Genomic DNA, 23,953 nt, shown 5'->3' on the forward strand with positions numbered 1-23,953 from the left:
GCGTTTGGATATTCAGCTTCTGAACTGGGGTTGGGTAGCTGACGTGGAAGGTCTAGGGCCCCCCTTTCCCCTCCCCCCCTCCTGGGGAGAGGAAAACGGTGTAGACAGCAGTGTGGCGGTTATGGTGATGTCATGCATGTTTTCTGATTGGGGAGTTCTGTTCGCTCGTTCGGCTTTTGGTTTGCAATTTTTAACCAGCTGTAGTTTGTTTTGGTATTCCTACCTTTCCTATGGCTCGTGGTCCCCGGTTGGCGAAGAACTCCATTGATTGACTGTTGCCACAGGCTAATACTGTATATACACATTAGCCCGGTATAGCTCCGGGAGCGCCTCCGGGTCTCACCCAGAAAATTGTATTTCGTTACATTCAACGCTGTTTTTTTTTTTTTTTTCATAATGATAAATTTGCAAATGGCAATCTTGGGAAGCATTCTCACTATTCGAGAGACTACAACAGTCAAGGTCTTGGTATGGACAGTGCAGAATTACTCCTGGGCTCCCAACACTTCAGCATTTTCATGCAAGTCCCAGATATTTAAATGAAATAAATACTCTGTCCCGTAACTTGCATATAATTACAGTAACTTCTTTACTGTAATTATAAAAACCTGTGTATAATAATTTTAAAAAAGAACTTAGCCAATAAAAGCTATCTTTTTAAGCAGCCATATAACAGTACTCTACTATAGGTATCTCTTGCATTAAGAGTAAGTTTGAATATGATTTTGAATGACAATTTCAAGGTGTAGGTTATAACTGATAGGCCAATCATTTTTGTATGATATAATGTACTATATGTCCAAAAATTCACCTTGGTACTTACATTGGGGTGGCTTACATTCATGCAAATACAGTATTTCTTTTAAATTACTGTACATGGTATTATTATATGGAACAATATTTAAGTATTTTTTTTCCACCTGTCATTATCTAAATATGAATAAAGTACTTTAGTAACCTAGGCAGTAGTCTGAGGGTGGCTCCCTACACTAAATAAATGTCATGTCCTTGATATTTGTCTTATTAATATTATTAATTAGACTAACATCTTATTTGATTTTAGCATCTTATTTGACTTTTTTTTCCCCCCAGTTGAACAGTACATATGGCTAGCGAAAGATAAATACGGGTATAATGCCGAGCAAGCTCTCGGCATGTTGTTTTGGCACCGCCACGACCTCGAGAAGGCAACCGCAGACCTCGCAAACTTTACACCCTTCCCAGATGAGTGGACCACGGAAGATAAAGTTCTTTTTGAACAAGCCTTCCAGTTTCATGGCAAAAGTTTTCATAGAATTAGACAAATGGTATGATTGTTTATTATTATAGTAATTTATTATTCAAGACTTTTTTTTTAAAGTTGCATGACGTTAGTGTGGGATGTGGAATCTTATTTGTAAATAATAATAATAATAATAATAATAATAATAATAATACTGTAATAATGAAGTAATAGCAGTATTTTATTTACAAGGAAGTATGTAAGTAATTATCAAAAGAAGGCACCAAGCCAGGCAGATTTTTTAGCACTGTCATTTTTATTTATATTTTTTTATTTATATTATTTGTCAGATGTACAAAGGAACATGTTACAGTGGTTACTTAGTAGGTACAGTACAGTAATTGTATATTATATAATGCCTCTAATTATGCACAATATTTTGGGCATACTGTAATTTAAAATAATAAGGGAATATAATTTAAAATTTTCTCGGTAGAGTCCCTTGTGGCTCCCAGAAACTACCTACCTACTCCCAGTTTGGTGTCATTGGTCACGGGAGTTCTGTATGCCTACTGCAGACCAAAGCCAGAACGTGGTCCCCTTAGAGCGGCGCAGGAAGCAATGGCCATTTTTGCACTCCACATTTAGAGTATGTCAAGTCTGTCATTGACTGGGAAAGGCACCCAGAAAGATAGGCAAACAATACCAACCCTCAACGTGTGAAAATTGCAACCTACATCCGAACACAGCCAAAGAACTCCCTCCAAAAAAAATAAACAAACAAGTAAATCGTCATCCAATTTGCGCACCTGCTCATTAGCACCCCCCCCCCCCTTCCCTGAGGCGCCTGACAGCTGGCTGGACAGCACTTCGGATTCGTAGTCTTGAGGTTCCGGGTTCGATCCCCGGTAGAGGTGGAGACAAATGGGCAAAATGTTTCATTCACCCTAATGCCCCTGTTACCTAGCAGTAAATAGGTACCTGGGAGTTAGACAGCTGCTATGGGCTGCTTCCTGGGGGTGGAGGCCTGGTAGAGGACCGGGCCACGGGGACACTAAGCCCCGAAATCATCTCATGATAACCCCTGAAAGGGGGGAGGGGGAGCCCACTCAGGCAAGCAGGCGGCTCACCACCCCAGTTCTTGACTGATGTGCCTGGTGTTAAGACGTAACTTCTGGCCTCCCTTTCCTGTTTGGATTTTGCCTTTGTGGCTGTGCCAGTTGTATGTGGTGGTGAGTTGGCCAGGAGTTCTCAGTACCCTGGGCTGCATGTGCTTAGGGTACATTGGGTACCCTAAGTTGGGTAGGGTACTAAGCCCGCTCCAGCCTTGTTTAGCTTTGGGATGTCTGTCACGGCCTGGTGTCTCGACTTTGTCTTGAGACCTGCGGGGCTTCCGCTTAGAGGTAAGTCCCTCTTTTGCTTATCTGTGGGTAGTTAGCTAAGGGAGCCAATGGGACTCCCCACAGAAAATCAGCATTGAATGCGATGAAACGTCATTTTCTGGGCAAGCCCCGGAGGCTCCTTGACACCCCTCCCTTCCTCCCTCCCTCCGGTCGGCGGTTTTCATCATTCTATGAACTGAGGTGGTGAGCTGCCCGTTTGCCTGAGCAGATATCGGTATTAATTATATCATGATTGACTGTGATAGCGCCCCCTCCCCCCATCGGGGGGGGGGGAGGTGGTATTGAGCAAGCACGCTTGTTGGATGATGATGATATGCTTGTTTTTGTTTTTTTTTCTTTGGGGGAAGTTCTTTGGCTGTGTTCAGACATAGGTTGCAATTCTTACCAGTTAGGGGTTTGTATTGGTTCACCTATCTTTGTGGGTGGCCTCCCAGGTGGATGGCAGACATGACATACTCTAAATGAAGAGTGCTCATAATGGCCAGTGCTCCCTGCACCTCTCTGAGGGGACCTAGGTTCTGGCTCTGGTGTCCGGTGGGCATACAGAACTCCCATGACTGATGACACCAAAGTAATATGGCACATGCCAATTTGGATAGCTTCAGGGAGCCTCTGGGGCTAGCCCAGAAAATGGCATTTCATTACATTCAATGCTAGGTTATTGGGGTAACATTTAATTCATTACAAGTTACATATTTCCATTAGTATTATCCAGTTTCTTACATTTGTTTGTTTATAATTTATTAGTTATATTTGAAACTAACATATCTAACATATCTTGACTTCAAACTAGAAAGAGGTGGTTTGATTATGTTGAGCAGGTGTAAAGTATATTTGTTCAATGTTTGTTTGCCTTCACCATTGCCCAGTTTCCCACTGTGATAGGCTGATCATGAATATATAGTATATCCAGCATTTCCAAGCTAAAACCAGCAGTTTAAATACAGTAATACAAATTATGAGTTTAATGATTGCTTCTTGTATCAATATATCAGAAGATAAGACCAAAACCTGTATTTAAAAGTTCATGAAACATAATTTACAACAATAGGATTTCATTAAGGAGTTAAATTTTAGGTTATACATTAGTACATTGGATTCATTTGTAAAAACATTTTAGTTTATTATTATGAGGAAGAGTTGAAACTGTTGGCATTACAGTATATTTCAAAATCAAATGCTATACTTTTTGGTTTTCACTTTTACAATGATAGGCAGTCACCTAAGTAATGGTTGTAAATTGTTAAATTTACTTTCTGGGGGGGAGCCCCGTCGGCTCCCCCAGAGCTATCCAGGCTGAATGGATATAACTTTCTGGCATCAGTCAATGCATGGAGTTCATGCCTACCGGGGACCACGAGCCAGAACCTGGTCCCCTCTAGAGTGGCACGAGGAGCAATGGCCTATAGAGACCCGCCCTTTATTATTGGGAGCATTCTATGTCTGCCATCCACCGGAATAGGTACCCAGAAAGGTAGGCGCCCCAAAACAAACCCCTATTCTGGTAAAACTATCGCGACCGAAGACCGAACAAGAGGACAGAACGCCCCAAACAAAAACTAGCAAACGAGCATAATGTCATTGTTGTTGAACGGTTGTTCGACATCTTCCCAGCGAGTATAAGAAATATTGCCGGAACAACCGTGGACATTTTCAAGAGGAAACTAGATAGTTTCCAAGTACATTGGAGGAAACCAACTGGGCTGCCAACTGGGCTGCGGTGGGTATGTGGGCCTGCGGGCCGCTGCAAGCAACAGCCTAGTGGACCAAACTCTCACAAGTCAAGCCTGGCCTCGGGCCGGGCATGGGGAGTAGAAGAACTCCCAGAACCCCCTCAACCAGGTGTCAACCAGCCATCACGTTGCTGTGCCGCTGTCTGCGCACATCCCCCCCCCCCTGGAGGGGGAAGGAGCAGCCCCAGACCTAACCGCCAGCGACCCATCCTACAGTTCTTGGCTGATGGGAGTCTGGTGCAGTCGTGCCTCTGGCTCCAGTGTTTTGTTACAGTTCTGGCCTTGTGGTGTGAGCTGTCCCTTCCAGTGGTGAGTGGGCCAGGAGTGATACTCTATGGTACTCGGGCTGCATGCTCCTAGGGTTTCCTTCCCTAGGTGCCCTGTAAGTACTGCCCTTGGGGCTTGGTGCCACCTTCCACAAGTCACCTCGGGATCTACCTCCGCTGAGCTGTTTACTGCTCGGTATTTGGCCGCCCTTGGGGGTCAGCTGTTTTTTTTCTTGCCCTTGTTTGTCTCTGGGTAGGGGGTAGTTTTCGTCACTGGCAGGGGCGCAGGGTACTGCACAGCTAGTTTTCCCCAATAACAGCGGCCGGTTCTGTTCCACCCGGGTATGTTGTCCTCTTGCGAGGTTTTTCTTTTCTTGTTTTTCGCCTGGTGGCGGGGAGGGGTCTGCCCTTGTCCCCTTTCTCTGTTTTTGGGGTTATTGTATCCATCTACCTTGTTTTGGTGGTCCACCCCTCCTTGGCCCTCGTGAGTGTACACGTCCTGGGGGTTTAGCTATAGAAGTTTTGTTGGTAGATTGGGCGCTGGTTCTGAATCAGGGTAGGGTTTAGTTGGTTTGGAGACTCGGGCAGTCTCGGGGGTGTCTCCTTCTGGGGCTGCGGTGTAGGCATTCGAACCTGGTCCTTCTACCGGAGCTTCTGGGTCTGGCCAGTGGACCCCCTTCGTTCCTGCTTTTTCGGCTGCTCACGTCTTTTCTTTAGAGGTGGGGATTCAGGAGGATGGCTCGGCCCCAGGTCCTCAGGGTGAGGTTCCTGGGGTTGGGGAGGGGTTGGCTTGGGGGCCTTGGGTCCCATTGGACCCCGCCTGGGCTTTTCTACCCAGGTGGGGGTAGAAAAGACGGTTCTTCGGTTCCGTCTTTCCAGAGGTTTCCTGCTTCCCGTGTTTCATCTTCGGAGGTGCGGGAAGCCTTGGCGGCTTACTTCCTGCGCAACCCGGATTATGCTTTTGTGATGTATCCGCGTTCCTTTGTGTACGGATCTTCTGGTTCATTATGGAGTTCCAGATTCGTCCTGGTTGGCAGACTGTCCTCTCTTTTCGTTGGAGGCTTGGCACACGTTCTATCGGTCCCGCGCGCTTGAGTGGCGAGAGACTTCTACGGCGTTCCAGGTTTTCCTGGGGAGCGACTTCTAGCATCTTACTGCTTGTTTGTTCGCTCCTGCCCTTCTGCGGGATGTTGGTGTCGTGCAACTTCACGTGCAGGTTCCTTCCCTTTCGGCTGCCTTGGTTGCGGAGGAGTTGCGAGCTAGTGGCCTGCTTGCTTCAGCCCTGCTTTTCTTTTCCCTCCTTGAGCTGTCCTCGGATTGGCTTGAGTTGGATGTAGGGGCGCTTGGGGCCGCTGCCGGGTCCGGTGCGCTGCCCTCTGAGGTGCAGGCGTCGTCTGCTTTCTTGAAACTCTTCGCGCCCATCCTGCGTGATGCAGTTTCGCGGTTCTATGCTTCTTGCCTCGCGTGTCGTCAGGTGGTGCTGGCTTCTTCTTTTTTAATCCGCTTGGGCCCTGGCTCTTCTTTTGTCTTCTCCCTTTTGTCCATTGGCTGCTGTGGTGCAGTACCTGCAGGCGGCCTCGGGTTAGTTGTCGACCTATGTCTGAGTTGTTGCTGCTCCAGGGGCTCGCGGGAGGCCTTCCCGGAAAGGTCGTGCGAGGGCTCGGGGGTCTTTTCGTCGGGGTAGGTCTCTGATGCCAGATTCGGGGCTGGCGCAGCCTTCAGTTACGGCTGTTGCTTTCTCGGCGCGGGGATCACCCTGTTCGCCACTTGGGTTCTCGCAAGGCACGTCGGCCCTTTCATGGTTCGTCCCATTGACGGGGCGATGGGGGAAGGGGTCTCTCTCCTGGTTTGCTCGCGCCTGGTCCCACGATTTGTGGGCTTTTCGAGTCATTTTGTGTGGCCTGTGGTGGCGTTGGGTGGCTCCTCCTCCCTCGGGGGGAGGGGGGAGGGGCTGGCGGGGCAGGCCTCTTCCCCTGCACTCTATCAGGTCATCTCGGAGTGGGTTCGCTTGGGTGTGGTCAAAATGAGGGCATCCCTCAGGTGGGTTTCCCGCCTGTTTCCGGTCTCGAAACAGGACTGCACGGACTTCCGGTTCATTCTGGACTTGTCCCGTCTGAACCCATGGGCTTCTTGCCCCTCCTTCAGGACGACCACTCTGTCCCAGGTCCGTCTTCTCTTGGAGTTGGGTGTTTGGATGGTGTCCCTGGACCTCAAGGGCATGTATTGGCACGTCCCAGTTCATCCGGGGTTCAGGGACTGGCTTGGTTTTGTTGTGGAGCATCAAGGTTACCGCTTTCGTTGTCTTCCCTTCGGGTTGAATCTGGCGCCTTACGTTTTTACGCACCTTACTCAGGTCATGGTGGCCCGCCTGCATCTGTTAGGTATTCGGGTTCTGGCCTATCTCGACGACTGGCTGGTTTGGGCTCCCAGCCGGTCCATGTGTCTGCTCTCCAGGGATTTGGAGAGCAGCTTTCCCAGCTCGCCGGGTTCGGGATCTTGGTGAACTGGAGAAAGTCTCATCTGGTACCCTCTCAGGTTCGGTCTTGGCCGAGTCTGCTTTGGGACTCTCGCACCGCTTCCTTGTCTCTGCCTCCGGCGGCTCTGTTTCGCTTGCGGTCCTGCCTTCGCCTGTTTCTGAGGGGTTCCGGGTCATGCGGCGGTTGCTCGAAAGTTTGTGCGGGAGCCTGAACTTTGCCATGATGGCCAACCTGACGGGTCGGGTGAGGCTTCTTCGGCTGTTCTGGTTCCTTCAGGGACAACCTTTCTTGCGATCGTTGGGTTCGGCCTCCTGGGGCTTTGCGTCGGTTGCTGCGTCGCCGGCTTCCTCTCCGGGTTTTTCGGGGTTCAGTTCCTTGACGCCTACCCGAGCTCTCGTTCGATGTGTACATGGACGCGTCGTCTCTTGGCTGGGGTTTTGTGACCAGTTCTCACCAGGCCGGCCAGGGGCAGTGGGGCCCATATCTGTCGGGCTCACAGCACGGTATGGGAGTTCGTGGCTGTGTGGCTATCGCACCGGAGGGTTCTAGTCGCTTGCAGATCGATGATTCAGCACAATTCGGACTGTTTACCGGTGGTTCATTGTCTGAACCATGGGGCTTCGATGCGGTCCTTGGCTCTTTGAGGCTGGTCACTTCGGGTGACTCGTCTACTGAATTCTCAGGGTTTGGCTCTCCTAGCGGTTCATGTCAAAGGAGGGGGGGGGGTCCAATGTCCTGGCGGACGGCCTGTCCCGTTTTCTTCCCCTTTCCACGTAATGGACGGTCGATGCCGTCTTCATTTGGCTGTGCCAGACGTTCGGGACTCCAGACGTGGATCTCTTCGCGTCGGCGTGGTCGAGTCGTCTCCCAGTATATGTGACGCCCTTCCCTGACTGCGAGGCCGTCGGGGTCGATGCCTACAGGCAGGACTGGGCGAGGTGGGGTTACCTGTACCTCTTTACCCCGGTTCAGCTGTTGCTCCTGGTCCTGGTTCGCTTGGAGACTTACCAGGGTCGGGTTGTCCTTCTGGCTCCGTGGTGGCTGGCCCAGCCCTGGTTTCAGGTGCTGCTTGCTCGGTGTCCGAACCCGATGGGTCTTCCTGCGGCTCCGCCTCTTTCAGCAGATCGGTCCAGCCCGGTACGAGGCTGGTTCGGTCTTCTCAATTTTTCACGTCTGTTTTTTTGACTCGAGTTTACCATCACTTGTATGGTGCACAGGTGGCTTTGTTGTTAGTCTCCCACCTGTGTGCTTCATCTCGGCGGCAGTATGAAGTTTCTTGGCAGTCCTTCCGGTTTTTCCTATCACTACGTAGGTATTCTTCGGTCTCTGATAGGGTTATTCTGTCCTTTCTTTCTTGGTTGTTTCAGGACCATCATCTTATGCCTAATACTGTCGCCTCGTATCGTGTGGCGTTGTCGGAGCCGCTTCAGCTTGCTTTAGGTGTTGATGTTACTTCTGCTAAGTTTTGCAAGCTGTCTCGTGCGTTGCTTCACCTTCGACCTTCTTCCACGCTGCCTGAGCCATTCTGGTCTTTGGACCGCGTGGTCTCGTTTCTCTCTTCTCTTCGGTTTGTTGTGGCCCCTTCCATTCGGGATTGTTTTTCTACGTCACTTTTCCTTTTGGCATTGGCTTCTGGGGGTTGGGTTGGGGAGCTTCACGCTCTCCTCCAGCGCAGCAGTTTCTGCTCCTTCGGTTCCTGTGGTTGTTTTGTTCGCTTGCGGCTGTCTCCTTCTTTTCTAGCGAAGAATGAGATGGCTGCCTTCTGGAGGGGGCCTTTGGTTGTTAATGTTTGGTTGGTCAGGCTGGGGTGCATCATGTGTTGTGTCCAGTTGCGGCTCTCTGCCGTTCTTTGTACGCCACGGCTTTGGTTGCCGGGGAAGCGCTCTGGGTGGACCCAGTTTTCCGTCTTCCCTGTTCCCGGGCTCGGGTCTCTCAGGTTGTCTGCAGGGTTATTAAATGTAGCCAGCCTGCAGTCTATCCCTGGGCCCATGATGTTCGTAAGTTTGCTGCCTTGGCTGCCGTCTTTGGCAACATGTTGTGGGTGGACATTCAGGCCCCGGGGTTTTTGGAGGTCGAACAGGGTCCTGGCCGCTCGCTACCTGTTGAATGTTCCTGGGCCTAGGCGGGCCTGCGTTGCATTGGGTCGGCGATTGCAGCCAGTTGTCTTGACTTCGCATTGAGGAGTGAGGAACAACTGCCTCCCGGGTAAGTCCCTGTTTTTCCTTATTTTTGGGTAGTTAGCTCTGTGGAGCCGACGGGGCTCCCCCCAGAAAACCAGCGTTGAATGTAATGAAACGCCATTTTCTGGGTGAGTCCCGGAGGTTTCCCGGATTCCCTCCCTCCCTCCCTCCAGTCGGCGGTGTTTTTTGCGCTTTTGACAGCCAGCCTAAAAACTGTAGCTGGGGTCGCCAGCGGTTAGGTCTGGGGCTGCCCCTTCCCTCTCCTGGGGAGGGGGAGGGGGAGGTTGCTTAGACGGAGGTGCAGCAACGTGATGATGTCATGCTTGTTTGCTAGTTTTCGTTTGGAGAGTTCTATCCTCTTGTTCGGTCTTCAGTTGCAATAGTTTTACCAGAATAGGGGTTTGTTTTGGGTTGCCCATCTTTCTGGGTGCCTATCCCGGTCGATGGCAGACTTAGAATGCTCCCAATAATAAAGGGGGGGTCTCTATAGGCCATTGCTCCTCGTGCGCCTCTAGAGGAGGCCAGGTTCTGGCTTTTGGTCCCCGGTAGGCAAGAGCTCCATGCATTGACTGATGCCACAAAGTTATACACGCCCATTCAGCCTGGATAGCTCCGGGGAGCCTCTGGGACTCGCCTAGAAAATTGCGTTTCATTACATTCAACACTGGTTTTTTAGAACTGTGAAGTCAGAGTATTATACAGTAAAACAAAGTGGAGGTTGGTTAGTTATTGTTACAGTTCAACTATGAGACTGAGCATGAAATAGGATTAAAAAAAATTGTAGTTATTGCCCTCACTCCAGAGTGCCTATCAAATAATATTGCATAAAAGAAAAATAAGGCTTCTGTAATCAACAAAGAAATATTGATTTTCCACAGTTTTTGAAATCTTGACAGTTTTGCTGCATTGATCATCTTCAATAGAAACTACCTCTTCACATCTTTCTACCATTACACTTTAACCACTGTACTGCACACGTGATATTATGGGGAAAGGGGGGGGGGTGCATGCACCTATATATCATGTTTGTTAGTATATCACAAGATTCAAAAGACGCATGCCGTAGGTTGGGTACTAGTTGAAGGCCCAAGGCTTATAGTGTGCATCCGCCATTTTGTAAAAAAAAAATCCTAATATGTCCCACGGTCATAGTTAGGCTCAGTTTCACGTGAGCCACTATGGCTGGTGCACATGCTTTGACCTCCTGTTCTCCCTTGGGTCATGTGGTTGAAAAACCAGTATGTGAAGACGAAATGATGAAGAGGAACATGATGGTGATGTTGACGACCCAAAGCCCAGTAAAGGCCTGACGCAAGTATTGGATACGAGTGATACTGACACGGATGATGAGGATACAGGGAGTGTGTGTACTGTACACAGCTCTCGCCAGCCCTGTTGTGGCATTGGAGGCCAGCACTCCTGCCATTATCATCACCACCTGTGCCATCTGTCATTCCTGAACAATGTGATAGTGTAGGAGATAAGTCTTTTTCTGAGTTCAGTGACATTAGTTCTGATGTGAGCAGCATAGATGAACCGAGTGTTAGCGGGTATCATGGTGGTTTTACCAGACCAAGATTTGCCGTCTCAGTAAATCTCTCAGCCAAGCACCGGCAGGTTGTCACCCATGAGGACACTGACAACAGTGTGGCCTCCACTTCAACTTTTCATGGTCAGCTTCCTATACAATCTAGAAGAGCTTCATCTTTTTGCCAATGGAGTTTTATTACAAGAAAACGGAGCTGTGGTGTTGGCGCAGTACATGGGTGGACTTGTGTGGGAAATTTGTGACAATTTTGTACCCGAAATACCTACATTTGATGATACAGAGTTGGTGTTATACCCACTTTCCTGCATACTGGTGACAATATGAATGAGTGAATATTTTATGGTTTATATTGATGAGCCATACCTGAAATATTTTGAGGAAACCAACAGGTATGCAGTGTAACTCATTGCATATGGCCTATTACAAGCTTCACGTATGACACGTTGGAAAAGGACAACTGTGGCTGAAATGTATGTGTTTCTTGCCTTGTGCATGATGATGAAACATGTCATGAAACATGTCATGCAGGATTATCGGAATAAAGACAGTATTCTTCTAACCCCAGTTTTCAACAAGTGCACGTCACAAAACAGGTTCGTGTGCAGTGCTAATGTGGACTGAAATGATTGCCTCTTGGAAAGTGACAAAAGTATTCAATGATGTGAGAGGAAAGTTCCAAGATCACTTTGTATCAAGACAGAATGTAGTAATTGATGAATCGCTAGCTCTTTTCAAAGGACTTCTTGCTTTCAAGCAGTATACCCCATTGAAACGACAGAGATTTGCACTGAAATTCTTTGTATTGTGTGATTGTGAAACAGAAATGGTGATTGATATATTATTTTCCAGTACCGATGTAAACATTCTCACCTAACTACTGCACTGTGCCACCTGACCTGACACGGGCTATGAGCAGTGCACAACCCAACTCGTAAGCGATGCCAGGATATTGAAAGAGCCAAAATGGGTGTATGGTAAGTTGGGTACGAGATGGACGCCTGATACATCCAGTGAGTGGCAGTCATCTGGAAAAAATTCCCAACATTCCCCAGGGCTGCGTATTGCCCAAGTTCTGAGTGAGCAACCATGGCTGGCACATGCGCCTCTGACTCCCAATTTCTTGTTGGACTCGACGTCTGGTGTTTTTTACTCTGGTTTATCAAACCTTGTATGGTGTGCAGGTGGCTTTGTTATTGGTCTCCCACCTACGTGCTTTGTCTCAGCGGCAGTATGAAGTTTCCTGGCGGTCCTTCCGGTTTTTCCTATCTCTGCGTCGGTATTCTTCGGTCTCTGACAGAGTTGTGCTGTCCTTTCTCTCTTGGCTGTTTCAGGACCGTCATCTTATGCCGAATACAATTGCCTTGTATCATGCGGCGTTGGTGGAGCCGCTTCAGCTTACTTTCGGTGTTGATGTTACTTCTGCCCCGTTTCGCAAGCTGTCTCGTGCGTTGTTTCACTTCCGGCCTTCTCCTGCGCCGCTTGAGCCGTCTTGGTCCTTGGACCGCGTACTCTCGTTTCTCTCTTCTCCTCAGTTTGTTGTGGCCCCATCCGTTCGGGATTGTTTTTCTAAAGCTCTTTTCCTTTTGGCATTGGCCTCTGGCGGTCGGGTTGGAGAGCTTCATGCTCTCCTCTGGCGCAGAGGTTTCTGCTTTTTTGGTTCTGGTGGTCGTTTTATTTGCTTGCAGCCGTCTTCCCTCTTTTCTGGCGAAGAATGAGACAGCTTCGTTCCGGTGGGGGCCGTGGGTAGTTGATGCTTGGTTGGTCAGGCCGGGGGTGCATCATGTGTTGTGTCCAGTTGCAGCTCTCCGCCGTTATTTGTGCGCCACGGCTTCGTTTGCCGGGGATGAGCTCTGGGTTGATCCGGTTTCTCTTCCCGGTTCCCGGGCTCAGGTCTCTCAGGTCATCCGCAGGGTTATAATGTGTAGGCAGCCTGCGTTTTTTCCCCGGGCCCACGACATTCGTAAGTTTGCTGCCTTGGCTGCCGTCTTTGCCAACATGTCTTGGATGGACATTCGGGCCCGGGGTTTTTGGAGATTGAACAGGGTCCTGACTGCTTGCTACCTGGTGAATGTTCCTGGGCCTAGGTGGGCCTGCGTTGCATTGGGTCGGTGGTTGCAGCCAGTTGTCTCGACTTCGCGTTGAGGAGTGAGGACGGACCGCCTCCCGGGTAAGTCCCTGTTTTTTCCATATCTTTGGGTAGTTAACTCCAGGGAGCCTCCGGGACTCGCCCAGAAAATGACTTTTCATTGCATTCAACGCTGGTTTTTTTATTAGTGGACAGTAAACATTTAGTGACACGAATTTCACAGTTCCTTGTAACCTTATGAATGTCCTATTTTGTAAATATTGTCAAATACACACACATGGACATGAGATAACATTAAAAGTAAATTAGGAAACAATGAAAATGCATTGAAAAGATTGAACGCAAATATATTTGTGGCAACTTTGAGTGTTGAACGACCCGTGCGAGCACTTCAGCAAGTTATCGGTCAAGTCACCCCAGCCTTGACGTCATCGGCCATCCTCTCTGCTGTACCAAAAGTAAGTGCTTGTTTTCATTGATTAATATATTTATGTGCTCAGAGCACAGATTTTTAACAATATAAGAAGAAAACAATTGGGAGAATAAGTTCTTCCTGTACACCAGGGCCTTGTTAAATTTAATAGTGGTGCAGTGCAGTGGTTAATAAATTTATGTGTAACACATGTTTTAACAATTAAAATTTTTCTATAACATTGGCCTTGAATATCTGACACTAGTACTATACTTTTAAGGAAAATATTTAATGTTTCATTTGTTTACATTATTTTTCAGTTACCTGATAAGTCCATAGCACAGTTGGTGAAATATTACTACCTGTGGAAAAAAACTCGTCAACGAAGCTCATTAATTGACAGACATGCTCGCAAACACACTGCCAAACTCCAGGTACTGGACAAGTTATATTATACGTGTACTGTGCATATATTTTGTGATTGTTGTACATTAGTTCAAGTACAGTATACTGTAGTTATATATTGGATATACTGTATGGCTAGATTGCTTGTTGTATTTTTTGTAAGAGTAATATGTTGGCTGCACAGTATTTTGATGGTATTTTTATAAAGCAAGCTACAGTACTACTAGGCCCCAAGTTGTGTTGGGTATCTATATAAAAATGATATTATATATACTGTACAATGTTATGTTTTATATTTACTGGTGTTTAATTGGTTGTGTTTTCTTCACAATTTTGTAGTGCCAATTAGTGATAGAAAGCATGTATATGATGATAGAGAATCTTGCATTTTTCTGGGGATAGGCCCTTGTGGCTCCCTAAAGCTACCATCTCCGATGTAGGTGCCATCAATCGCAGAGTTCTCTGGCCTAACAGGGACCCAGAGCCAGAACAAAGTCACTTTGGTATGCTTATAACGTTTTCAGCATCATCAAAAGAATACACGCAGTTCGGGGGATGACGCTCTCGGCGTCGTGCATTCATTTTTGTTTATTGTTATTAAGTATAAACATTGTGAGTGAAAGAGTTTTATCATTGGGTTGTGTGTTCACTGGCAATGCCCGGCCTACCTTTCAGTGCAATGCGGGTGGCCTGCTGGGCATGCGAAAGTGTCAAGTTATTCATTTATGCAACCACGCCTAGTCAGGGACTGGGCCGCGGGGACGTTGAGCCCCAAAATCAATGCAAGGTAACCAGTGAAGACACCCAGAAAGTCAGTGAGTTAAAACAAACCACATCTGGCTGCCTCTTGAGACCTGCAGTCATGAAAATGGTCATGCAACTCCCCAAACTGTATAACCAGACAATAAAAAATGTTATAAACCAATGCCTGCTCTTTTGTCCCACCCTCCCCCTCGCATGGGGGGGAGGAGGGGGCAGATCACGGCTCACAGGTTGCTCCACCATCATTTCTCTTTTGATGTGTGTTGAGATTGCCATTGTCACTCTGGCTTCAGTGTCTTCTTGGGTTTTCTAATGGAAATGCATTAGGAAGTGATGTGGTGGAGGCTGACTCCATACACAGCTTTAAATGTAGATATGATAGAGCCCAGTAGGCGCAGGAACCTGTACATTAGTTGATTGACCGTTGAGAGGCGGGACCAAAGAGCCAGAGTTCAACCACACACACACACACACACACACACACACACACACACACACACACACACACACACACACACACACACACACACACACACACACACAAAGAACTAGAACTTGTTTTGGTCTAGAACAAAATCAAAGATGGCCGCCGCCACCACCCCCACTGAGAAGGTAGACACACCATCAGATGATGGTTTCAAAGGATTCTCAACACAAGATATAAGGAAAGGAGGTGTTCTTGGCAGGTTAGAGATAATTGAGGACATGCAAAAGAAGTATGAAGAAAAAGTGCTTAAATTAGAAGAGGACAATGGAGCTCTTTGGAGTGAGCTTTGCACTCTAAAAGGGAGTATGCTTCAACAAGGTAAGATTATTACTGCATTAACAGACAAGGTAACAAATCAGGAGGAGCAAATCAAGGAACTAGTGAAAGAAAATGAGGCATGGAAAGTGAAGTGTGGTGACTTTGAAGAAATAAACAAGAAGATAGACTCATATGGTGAACAACTCCAAGCAAGCCTAAGGGCTAACATAGAGTTAGGTAAGGATCTCCAACTGGAAACTTCACTGACAACTCACATAGAGGAGGTGAATAAAGAACTAGAAAAGTATAAAGAAGAAATAAAAGCGACATATGCTGAAGTTGTAAAAGAGAAAGAGACTATCAAAGAAGTGTGTTCGGAAGTCAAAACCAGAAATGACCAACAAGAAGCAGAAATTAGGCAAGCAATTAGGAAAGAACTGGTTACCAACAGTAAACTGGTACAAAACACTGCAGATAGAACTAAGTCCATAATCATTTTTGGATGTTTAGAGAAGGAAATTTCATCTAGGGTGGACCGAGCGGCAGAAGAGATGAAAATCATAGAGAAAATAGTAGGTTTAGGAGAAGGCTCAAAGGAAAATGTCAGTGATTTTAGAAGAATAGGAAAATATGAGAAAGAAAAGAACCGCCCCTTAAGGGTGACCTTTAATGGAGTGAAAAACATGATGGAAGTGCTAAGAAATGCCAGGAAACTGCAGAGTGATGAGGTTGGCAAATCTTGGTCAATAAGACAAGACCTCTCCAAGGAAGACAGAGAAAAGCTGAAAATGAACTTAATTGAGGCAAAACGGCTAAATGGGGATAGAAATGAAGAAGACAGAAATTCTTTTTTTTACAAAGTGACAGGGACTGGAAAGCTTGTGAAATGGTACATAAAAACAAAGCAACAAGATCAGTAGTGGAAGGGGGAGTAAAGAGCAAAGGAAAAGGGAACATGTTCCTGAAAATTGTATATACCAACATAGATGGAGTGAGGTCAAAAACTTTGGAGTTGCAAGATATAATCCAGCTTAGGGTCCCAGATATTGTTGCATTATCAGAAACGAAACTTGAAGGAAATATAATAAATGAAGTCATATTCCCAAGAGGCTACTCAGTTTGGAGACGTGACAGGAAAACTAGGAAGGGAGGAGGAGTGGCTGTACTGGTGAAAAAACACCTGAAGGTAAAAGAGTTAATATTTGAAAACCCTCGAGATATTGACATAATGGCATTGCAGGTCTGGAATCAGGATGATAACCTGATAATTGTAAATGCCTACAGCCCACCAGCAAGCAACACGTGGACAAAGGAAGAACTGGATGACAAACGAGAGGGCCTCATAATGGTCATGAGAGATATTATTGTACAAGCAGATAAAGATAAATCACGACTGTTGATACTGGGGGACTTCAACTTTAGAGCAATAGACTGGGAGGCCTATGAAGCAAGAACGGAGGACTTTTGGACATGCAGATTTGTGAACCTCATTCTGGAGACATTCTTGTATCAACACATAAAGCAAGCCACAAGAATGAGGGAAGGAGATATACCGTCAGTACTGGATCTAGTATTCACCAGGAAAGAAGAAGAGATTTTTGACATCCAGTACCTTCCTCCCTTGGGAAAGAGTGATCACGTCCTGTTAGACATTAAATATGCTTTAAGATATCATCTAGAAGAAAATGGGGACATTGAAACAGTTGATAAACTCGATTTAAAGAGAGGCAACTATGGGGAACTTCGAAATTTTTTTAATGAGTGTAATTGGACAGAATTGTTGCTAGGCAGGGAAGTAAATGAAATGTATGCCAAATTTTTAAAACTATACGAGGAAGGCACACAAACATTCATACCAAAACAGAGATGCAGGACCAGAAAACAGGATTGGTTCGACAGAAATTGTGAGAGGGCAAGAGACCAAAAGACACAAAAATGGAATCAGTATAGGAAGAGGCCAAACCCCCAAACATACCAGCGATACAAAGATGCGAGAAACAATTATACAGCAGTAAGGAGAGAGGCAGAAAGAAATTTTGAAAAAGGGATAGCAGATAAATGTAAAACAGAACCGGGCCTATTCTACAAATTCATAAACAACAAATTGCAGGTAAAGGATAATATCCAGAGGTTGAAAATGGGAAACAGATTCACGGAAAATGAAAAGGAAATGTGTGAAACATTAAATGAAAAGTTCCAAAGTGTGTTTGTACAAAATGAAATATTCAGAGAACCAGACACAATAAGAATTCCAGAGAACAACATAGAGCGGATAGAGGTGTCTAGAGATGAAGTGGAAAATATGCTAAAGGAGCTCGGGAGGAACAAAGCAGCTGGCCCAGATGGCGTTTCACCATGGGTTCTGAGAGAATGTGCATCTGAGCTCAGCATTCCACTTCACCTGATCTTTCAGGCATCCCTGTGTACAGGAATCGTAGCAGACGTGTGGAAACAGGCTAACATAGTTCCAATCTACAAAAGTGGCAGCAGGGAAGACCCCCTCAATTATAGACCTGTATCATTGACAAGTGTAATAGTGAAAGTATTGGAAAAGCTAATCAAAACTAAATGGGTAGAACACCTGGAGAGAAATGATATAATATCAGACAGACAGTATGGTTTTCGATCAGGAAGATCCTGTGTATCGAATTTACTCAGTTTCTATGATCGGGCCACAGAGATATTACAGGAAAGAGATGGCTGGGTTGACTGCATCTATCTGGACCTAAAAAAGGCTTTCGACAGAGTTCCACATAAGAGGTTGTTCTGGAAACTGGAAAATATTGGAGGGGTGACAGGTAAGCTTCTATCATGGATGAAAAATTTTCTGACTGATAGAAAAATGAGGGCAGTAATCAGAGGCAATGTATCGGAATGGAGAAATGTCACAAGTGGAGTACCACAGGGTTCAGTTCTTGCACCAGTGATGTTTATTGTGTACATAAATGATCTACCAGTTGGTATACAGAATTATATGAACATGTTTGCTGATGATGCTAAGATAATAGGAAGGATAAGAAATTTAGATGATTGTCATGCCCTTCAAGAAGACCTGGACAAAATAAGTATATGGAGCACCACTTGGCAAATGGAATTTAATGTTAATAAATGTCATGTTATGGAATGTGGAATAGGAGAACATAGACCCCACACAACCTATATATTATGTGAGAAATCTTTAAAGAATTCTGATAAAGAAAGAGATCTAGGAGTGGTTCTAGATAGAAAACGATCACCTGAGGACCACATAAAGAATATTGTGCAAGGAGCCTATGCAATGCTTTCTAACTTCAGAATTGCATTTAAATACATGGATGGCGATATACTAAAGAAATTGTTCATGACTTTTGTTAGGCCAAAGCTAGAATATGCAGCTGTTGTGTGGTGCCCATATCTTAAGAAGCACATCAACAAACTGGAAAAGGTGCAAAGACATGCTACTAAGTGGCTCCCAGAACTGAAGGGCAAGAGCTACGAGGAGAGGTTAGAAGCATTAAATATGCCAAAACTAGAAGACAGAAGAAAAAGAGGTGATATGATCACTACGTACAAAATAGTAACAGGAATTGATAAAATCGACAGGGAAGACTTCCTGAGACCTGGAACTTCAAGAACAAGAGGTCATAGATTTAAACTAGCTAAACACAGATGCCGAAGAAATATAAGAAAATTCACCTTCGCAAATAGAGTGGTAGACGGTTGGAACAAGTTAAGTGAGAAGGTGGTGGAGGCCAAGACCGTCAGTAGTTTCAAAGCGTTATATGACAAAGAGTGCTGGGAAGACGGGACACCACGAGCGTAGCTCTCATCCTGTAACTACACTTAGGTAATTACACTTAGGTAATTACACACACCTATGGGGGCCTCGTAGCCTGGTGGATAGCGCGCAGGACTCGTAATTCTGTGGCGCGGGTTCGATTCCCGCACGAGGCAGAAACAAATGGGCAAAGTTTCTTTCACCCTAAGTGCCCCTGTTACCTAGCAGTAAATAGGTACCTGGGAGTTAGTCAGCTGTCACGGGCTGCTTCCTGGGGTGTGTGTGTGTGTGTGGTGTGAGAGAAAAAAAAAAAAAAAAAAAAAATAGTAGTTAGTAAACAGTTGATTGACAGTTGAGAGGCGGGCCGAAAGAGCAAAGCTCAACCGCCGTAAAAAAAAAAAAAACACAACTAGTAAACACACACACACACACACACACACACACACACACACACACACACACACACACACACACACACACACACACACACACACACACACACGGCATGGAAAGTGAAGTGTGGTGACTTTGAAGAAATAAACAAGAAGATAGACTCATATGGTGAACAACTCCAAGCAAGCCTAAGGGCTAACATAGAGTTAGGTAAGGATCTCCAACTGGAAACTTCACTGACAACTCACATAGAGGAGGTGAATAAAGAACTAGAAAAGTATAAAGAAGAAATAAAAGCGACATATGCTGAAGTTGTAAAAGAGAAAGAGACTATCAAAGAAGTGTGTTCGGAAGTCAAAACCAGAAATGACCAACAAGAAGCAGAAATTAGGCAAGCAATTAGGAAAGAACTGGTTACCAACAGTAAACTGGTACAAAACACTGCAGATAGAACTAAGTCCATAATCATTTTTGGATGTTTAGAGAAGGAAATTTCATCTAGGGTGGACCGAGCGGCAGAAGAGATGAAAATCATAGAGAAAATAGTAGGTTTAGGAGAAGGCTCAAAGGAAAATGTCAGTGATTTTAGAAGAATAGGAAAATATAAGAAAGAAAAGAACCGCCCCTTAAGGGTGACCTTTAATGGAGTGAAAAACATGATGGAAGTGCTAAGAAATGCCAGGAAACTGCAGAGTGATGAGGTTGGCAAATCTTGGTCAATAAGACAAGACCTCTCCAAGGAAGACAGAGAAAAGCTGAAAATGAACTTAATTGAGGCAAAACGGCTAAATGGGGATAGAAATGAAGAAGACAGAAATTCTTTTTTTTACAAAGTAACAGGGACTGGAAAGCTTGTGAAATGGTACATAAAAACAAAGCAACAAGATCAGTAGTGGAAGGGGGAGTAAAGAGCAAAGGAAAAGGGAACATGTTCCTGAAAATTGTATATACCAACATAGATGGAGTGAGGTCAAAAACTTTGGAGTTGCAAGATATAATCCAGCTTAGGGTCCCAGATATTGTTGCATTATCAGAAACGAAACTTGAAGGAAATATAATAAATGAAGTCATATTCCCAAGAGCCTACTCAGTTTGGAGACGTGACAGGAAAACTAGGAAGGGAGGAGGAGTGGCTGTACTGGTGAAAAAACACCTGAAGGTAAAAAGAGTTAATATTTGAAAACCCTCGAGATATTGACATAATGGCATTGCAGGTCTGGAATCAGGATGATAACCTGATAATTGTAAATGCCTACAGCCCACCAGTAAGCAACACGTGGACAAAGGAAGAACTGGATGACAAACGAGAGGGCCTCATAATGGTCATGAGAGATATTATTGTACAAGCAGATAAAGATAAATCACGACTGTTGATACTGGGGGACTTCAACTTTAGAGCAATAGACTGGGAGGCCTATGAAGCAAGAACGGAGGACTTTTGGACATGCAGATTTGTGAACCTCATTCTGGAGACATTCTTGTATCAACACATAAAGCAAGCCACAAGAATGAGGGAAGGAGATATACCGTCAGTACTGGATCTAGTATTCACCAGGAAAGAAGAGATTTTTGACATCCAGTACCTTCCTCCCTTGGGAAAGAGTGATCACGTCCTGTTAGACATTAAATATGCTTTAAGATATCATCTAGAAGAAAATGGGGACATTGAAACAGTTGATAAACTCGATTTAAAGAGAGGCTACTATGGGGAACTTCGAAATTTTTTTAATGAGTGTAATTGGACAGAATTGTTGCTAGGCAGGGAAGTAAATGAAATGTATGCCAAATTTTTAAAACTATACGAGGAAGGCACACAAACATTCATACCAAAACAGAGATGCAGGACCAGAAAACAGGATTGGTTCGACAGAAATTGTGAGAGGGCAAGAGACCAAAAGACACAAAAATGGAATCAGTATAGGAAGAGGCCAAACCCCCAAACATACCAGCGATACAAAGATGCGAGAAACAATTATACAGCAGTAAGGAGAGAGGCAGAAAGAAATTTTGAAAAAGGGATAGCAGATAAATGTAAAACAGAACCGGGCCTATTCTACAAATTCATAAACAACAAATTGCAGGTAAAGGATAATATCCAGAGGTTGAAAATGGGAAACAGATTCACGGAAAATGAAAAGGAAATGTGTGAAACATTAAATGAAAAGTTCCAAAGTGTGTTTGTACAAAATGAAATCTTCAGAGAACCAGACACAATAAGAATTCCAGAGAACAACATAGAGCGGATAGAGGTGTCTAGAGATGAAGTGGAAAATATGCTAAAGGAGCTCGGGAGGAACAAAGCAGCTGGCCCAGATGGCGTTTCACCATGGGTTCTGAGAGAATGTGCATCTGAGCTCAGCATTCCACTTCACCTGATCTTTCAGGCATCCCTGTGTACAGGAATCGTAGCACACGTGTGGAAACAGGCTAACATAGTTCCAATCTACAAAAGTGGCAGCAGGGAAGACCCCCTCAATTATAGACCTGTATCATTGACAAGTGTAATAGTGAAAGTATTGGAAAAGCTAATCAAAACTAAAAGGGTAGAACACCTGGAGAGAAATGATATAATATCAGACAGACAGTATGGTTTTCGATCAGGAAGATCCTGTGTATCGAATTTACTCAGTTTCTATGATCGGGCCACAGAGATATTACAGGAAAGAGATGGCTGGGTTGACTGCATCTATCTGGACCTAAAAAAGGCTTTCGACAGAGTTCCACATAAGAGGTTGTTCTGGAAACTGGAAAATATTGGAGGGGTGACAGGTAAGCTTCTATCATGGATGAAAAATTTTCTGACTGATAGAAAAATGAGGGCAGTAATCAGAGGCAATGTATCGGAATGGAGAAATGTCACAAGTGGAGTACCACAGGGTTCAGTTCTTGCACCAGTGATGTTTATTGTGTACATAAATGATCTACCAGTTGGTATACAGAATTATATGAACATGTTTGCTGATGATGCTAAGATAATAGGAAGGATAAGAAATTTAGATGATTGTCATGCCCTTCAAGAAGACCTGGACAAAATAAGTATATGGAGCACCACTTGGCAAATGGAATTTAATGTTAATAAATGTCATGTTATGGAATGTGGAATAGGAGAACATAGACCCCACACAACCTATATATTATGTGAGAAATCTTTAAAGAATTCTGATAAAGAAAGAGATCTAGGAGTGGTTCTAGATAGAAAACTATCACCTGAGGACCACATAAAGAATATTGTGCAAAGAGCCTATGCAATGCTTTCTAACTTCAGAATTGCATTTAAATACATGGATGGCGATATACTAAAGAAATTATTCATGACTTTTGTTAGGCCAAAGCTAGAATATGCAGCTGTTGTGTGGTGCCCATATCTTAAGAAGCACATCAACAAACTGGAAAAGGTGCAAAGACATGCTACTAAGTGGCTCCCAGAACTGAAGGGCAAGAGCTACGAGGAGAGGTTAGAAGCATTAAATATGCCAAAACTAGAAGACAGAAGAAAAAGAGGTGATATGATCACTACGTACAAAATAGTAACAGGAATTGATAAAATCGACAGGGAAGACTTCCTGAGACCTGGAACTTCAAGAACAAGAGGTCATAGATTTAAACTAGCTAAACACAGATGCCGAAGAAATATAAGAAAATTCACCTTCGCAAATAGAGTGGTAGACGGTTGGAACAAGTTAAGTGAGAAGGTGGTGGAGGCCAAGACCGTCAGTAGTTTCAAAGCGTTATATGACAAAGAGTGCTGGGAAGACGGGACACCACGAGTGTAGCTCTCATCCTGTAACTACACTTAGGTAATTACACTTAGGTAATTACACACACACACACACACACACACCTGTGTGTGGGGATCACCTGAGGACCACATAAAGAATATTGTGCAAGGAGCCTATGCTATGCTTTCTAACTTCAGAATTGCATTTAAATACATGGATGGCGATATACTAAAGAAATTGTTCATGACTTTTGTTAGGCCAAAGCTAGAATATGCAGCTGTTGTGTGGTGCCCATATCTTAAGAAGCACATCAAAAAACTGGAAAAGGTGCAAAGACATGCTACTAAGTGGCTCCCAGAACTGAAGGGCAAGAGCTACGAGGAGAGGTTAGAAGCATTAAATATGCCAAAACTAGAAGACAGAAGAAAAAGAGGTGATATGATCACTACATACAAAATAGTAACAGGAATTGATAAAATCGACAGGGAAGACTTCCTGAGACCTGGAATTTCAAGAACAAGAGGTCATAGATTTAAACTAGCTAAACACAGATGCCGAAGAAATATAAGAAAATTCACCTTCGCAAATAGAGTGGTAGACGGTTGGAACAAGTTAAGTGAGAAGGTGGTGGAGGCCAAGACCGTCAGTAGTTTCAAAGCGTTATATGACAAAGAGTGCTGGGAAGACGGGACACCACGAGCGTAGCTCTCATCCTGTAACTACACTTAGGTAATTACACTTAGGTAATTACACAGAAAGGAGAAAAACAACAGTAAAGGAACAGGTTATGAGATTAAGGATAGGGGTGGAACGATTCACTACAAATGACAAGGAAGTGTGTGAG

General features: G+C 45.0%; 1 protein-coding gene across 6 annotated transcripts in view; it reads left to right on the forward strand.

Annotated features, from left to right (window-relative positions):
• The window catches only part of LOC123762743 (REST corepressor 1), a 177,230-nt gene that overhangs the window by 34,153 nt on the left and 119,124 nt on the right, over positions 1-23,953 (forward strand). For all 6 annotated transcript variants that reach the window (XM_045749492.2, XM_045749496.2, XM_045749493.2 and 3 more), the window contains 2 exons: positions 1,093-1,307; positions 13,649-13,762. In XM_045749492.2, the coding sequence (XP_045605448.1) occupies positions 1,093-1,307; positions 13,649-13,762 (329 nt within the window). The remainder of the gene's footprint in view (positions 1-1,092; positions 1,308-13,648; positions 13,763-23,953) is intronic.

Source organism: Procambarus clarkii, chromosome 27, assembly GCF_040958095.1.
Source record: "Procambarus clarkii isolate CNS0578487 chromosome 27, FALCON_Pclarkii_2.0, whole genome shotgun sequence".
Lineage (NCBI taxonomy): Eukaryota > Metazoa > Arthropoda > Malacostraca > Decapoda > Cambaridae > Procambarus > Procambarus clarkii.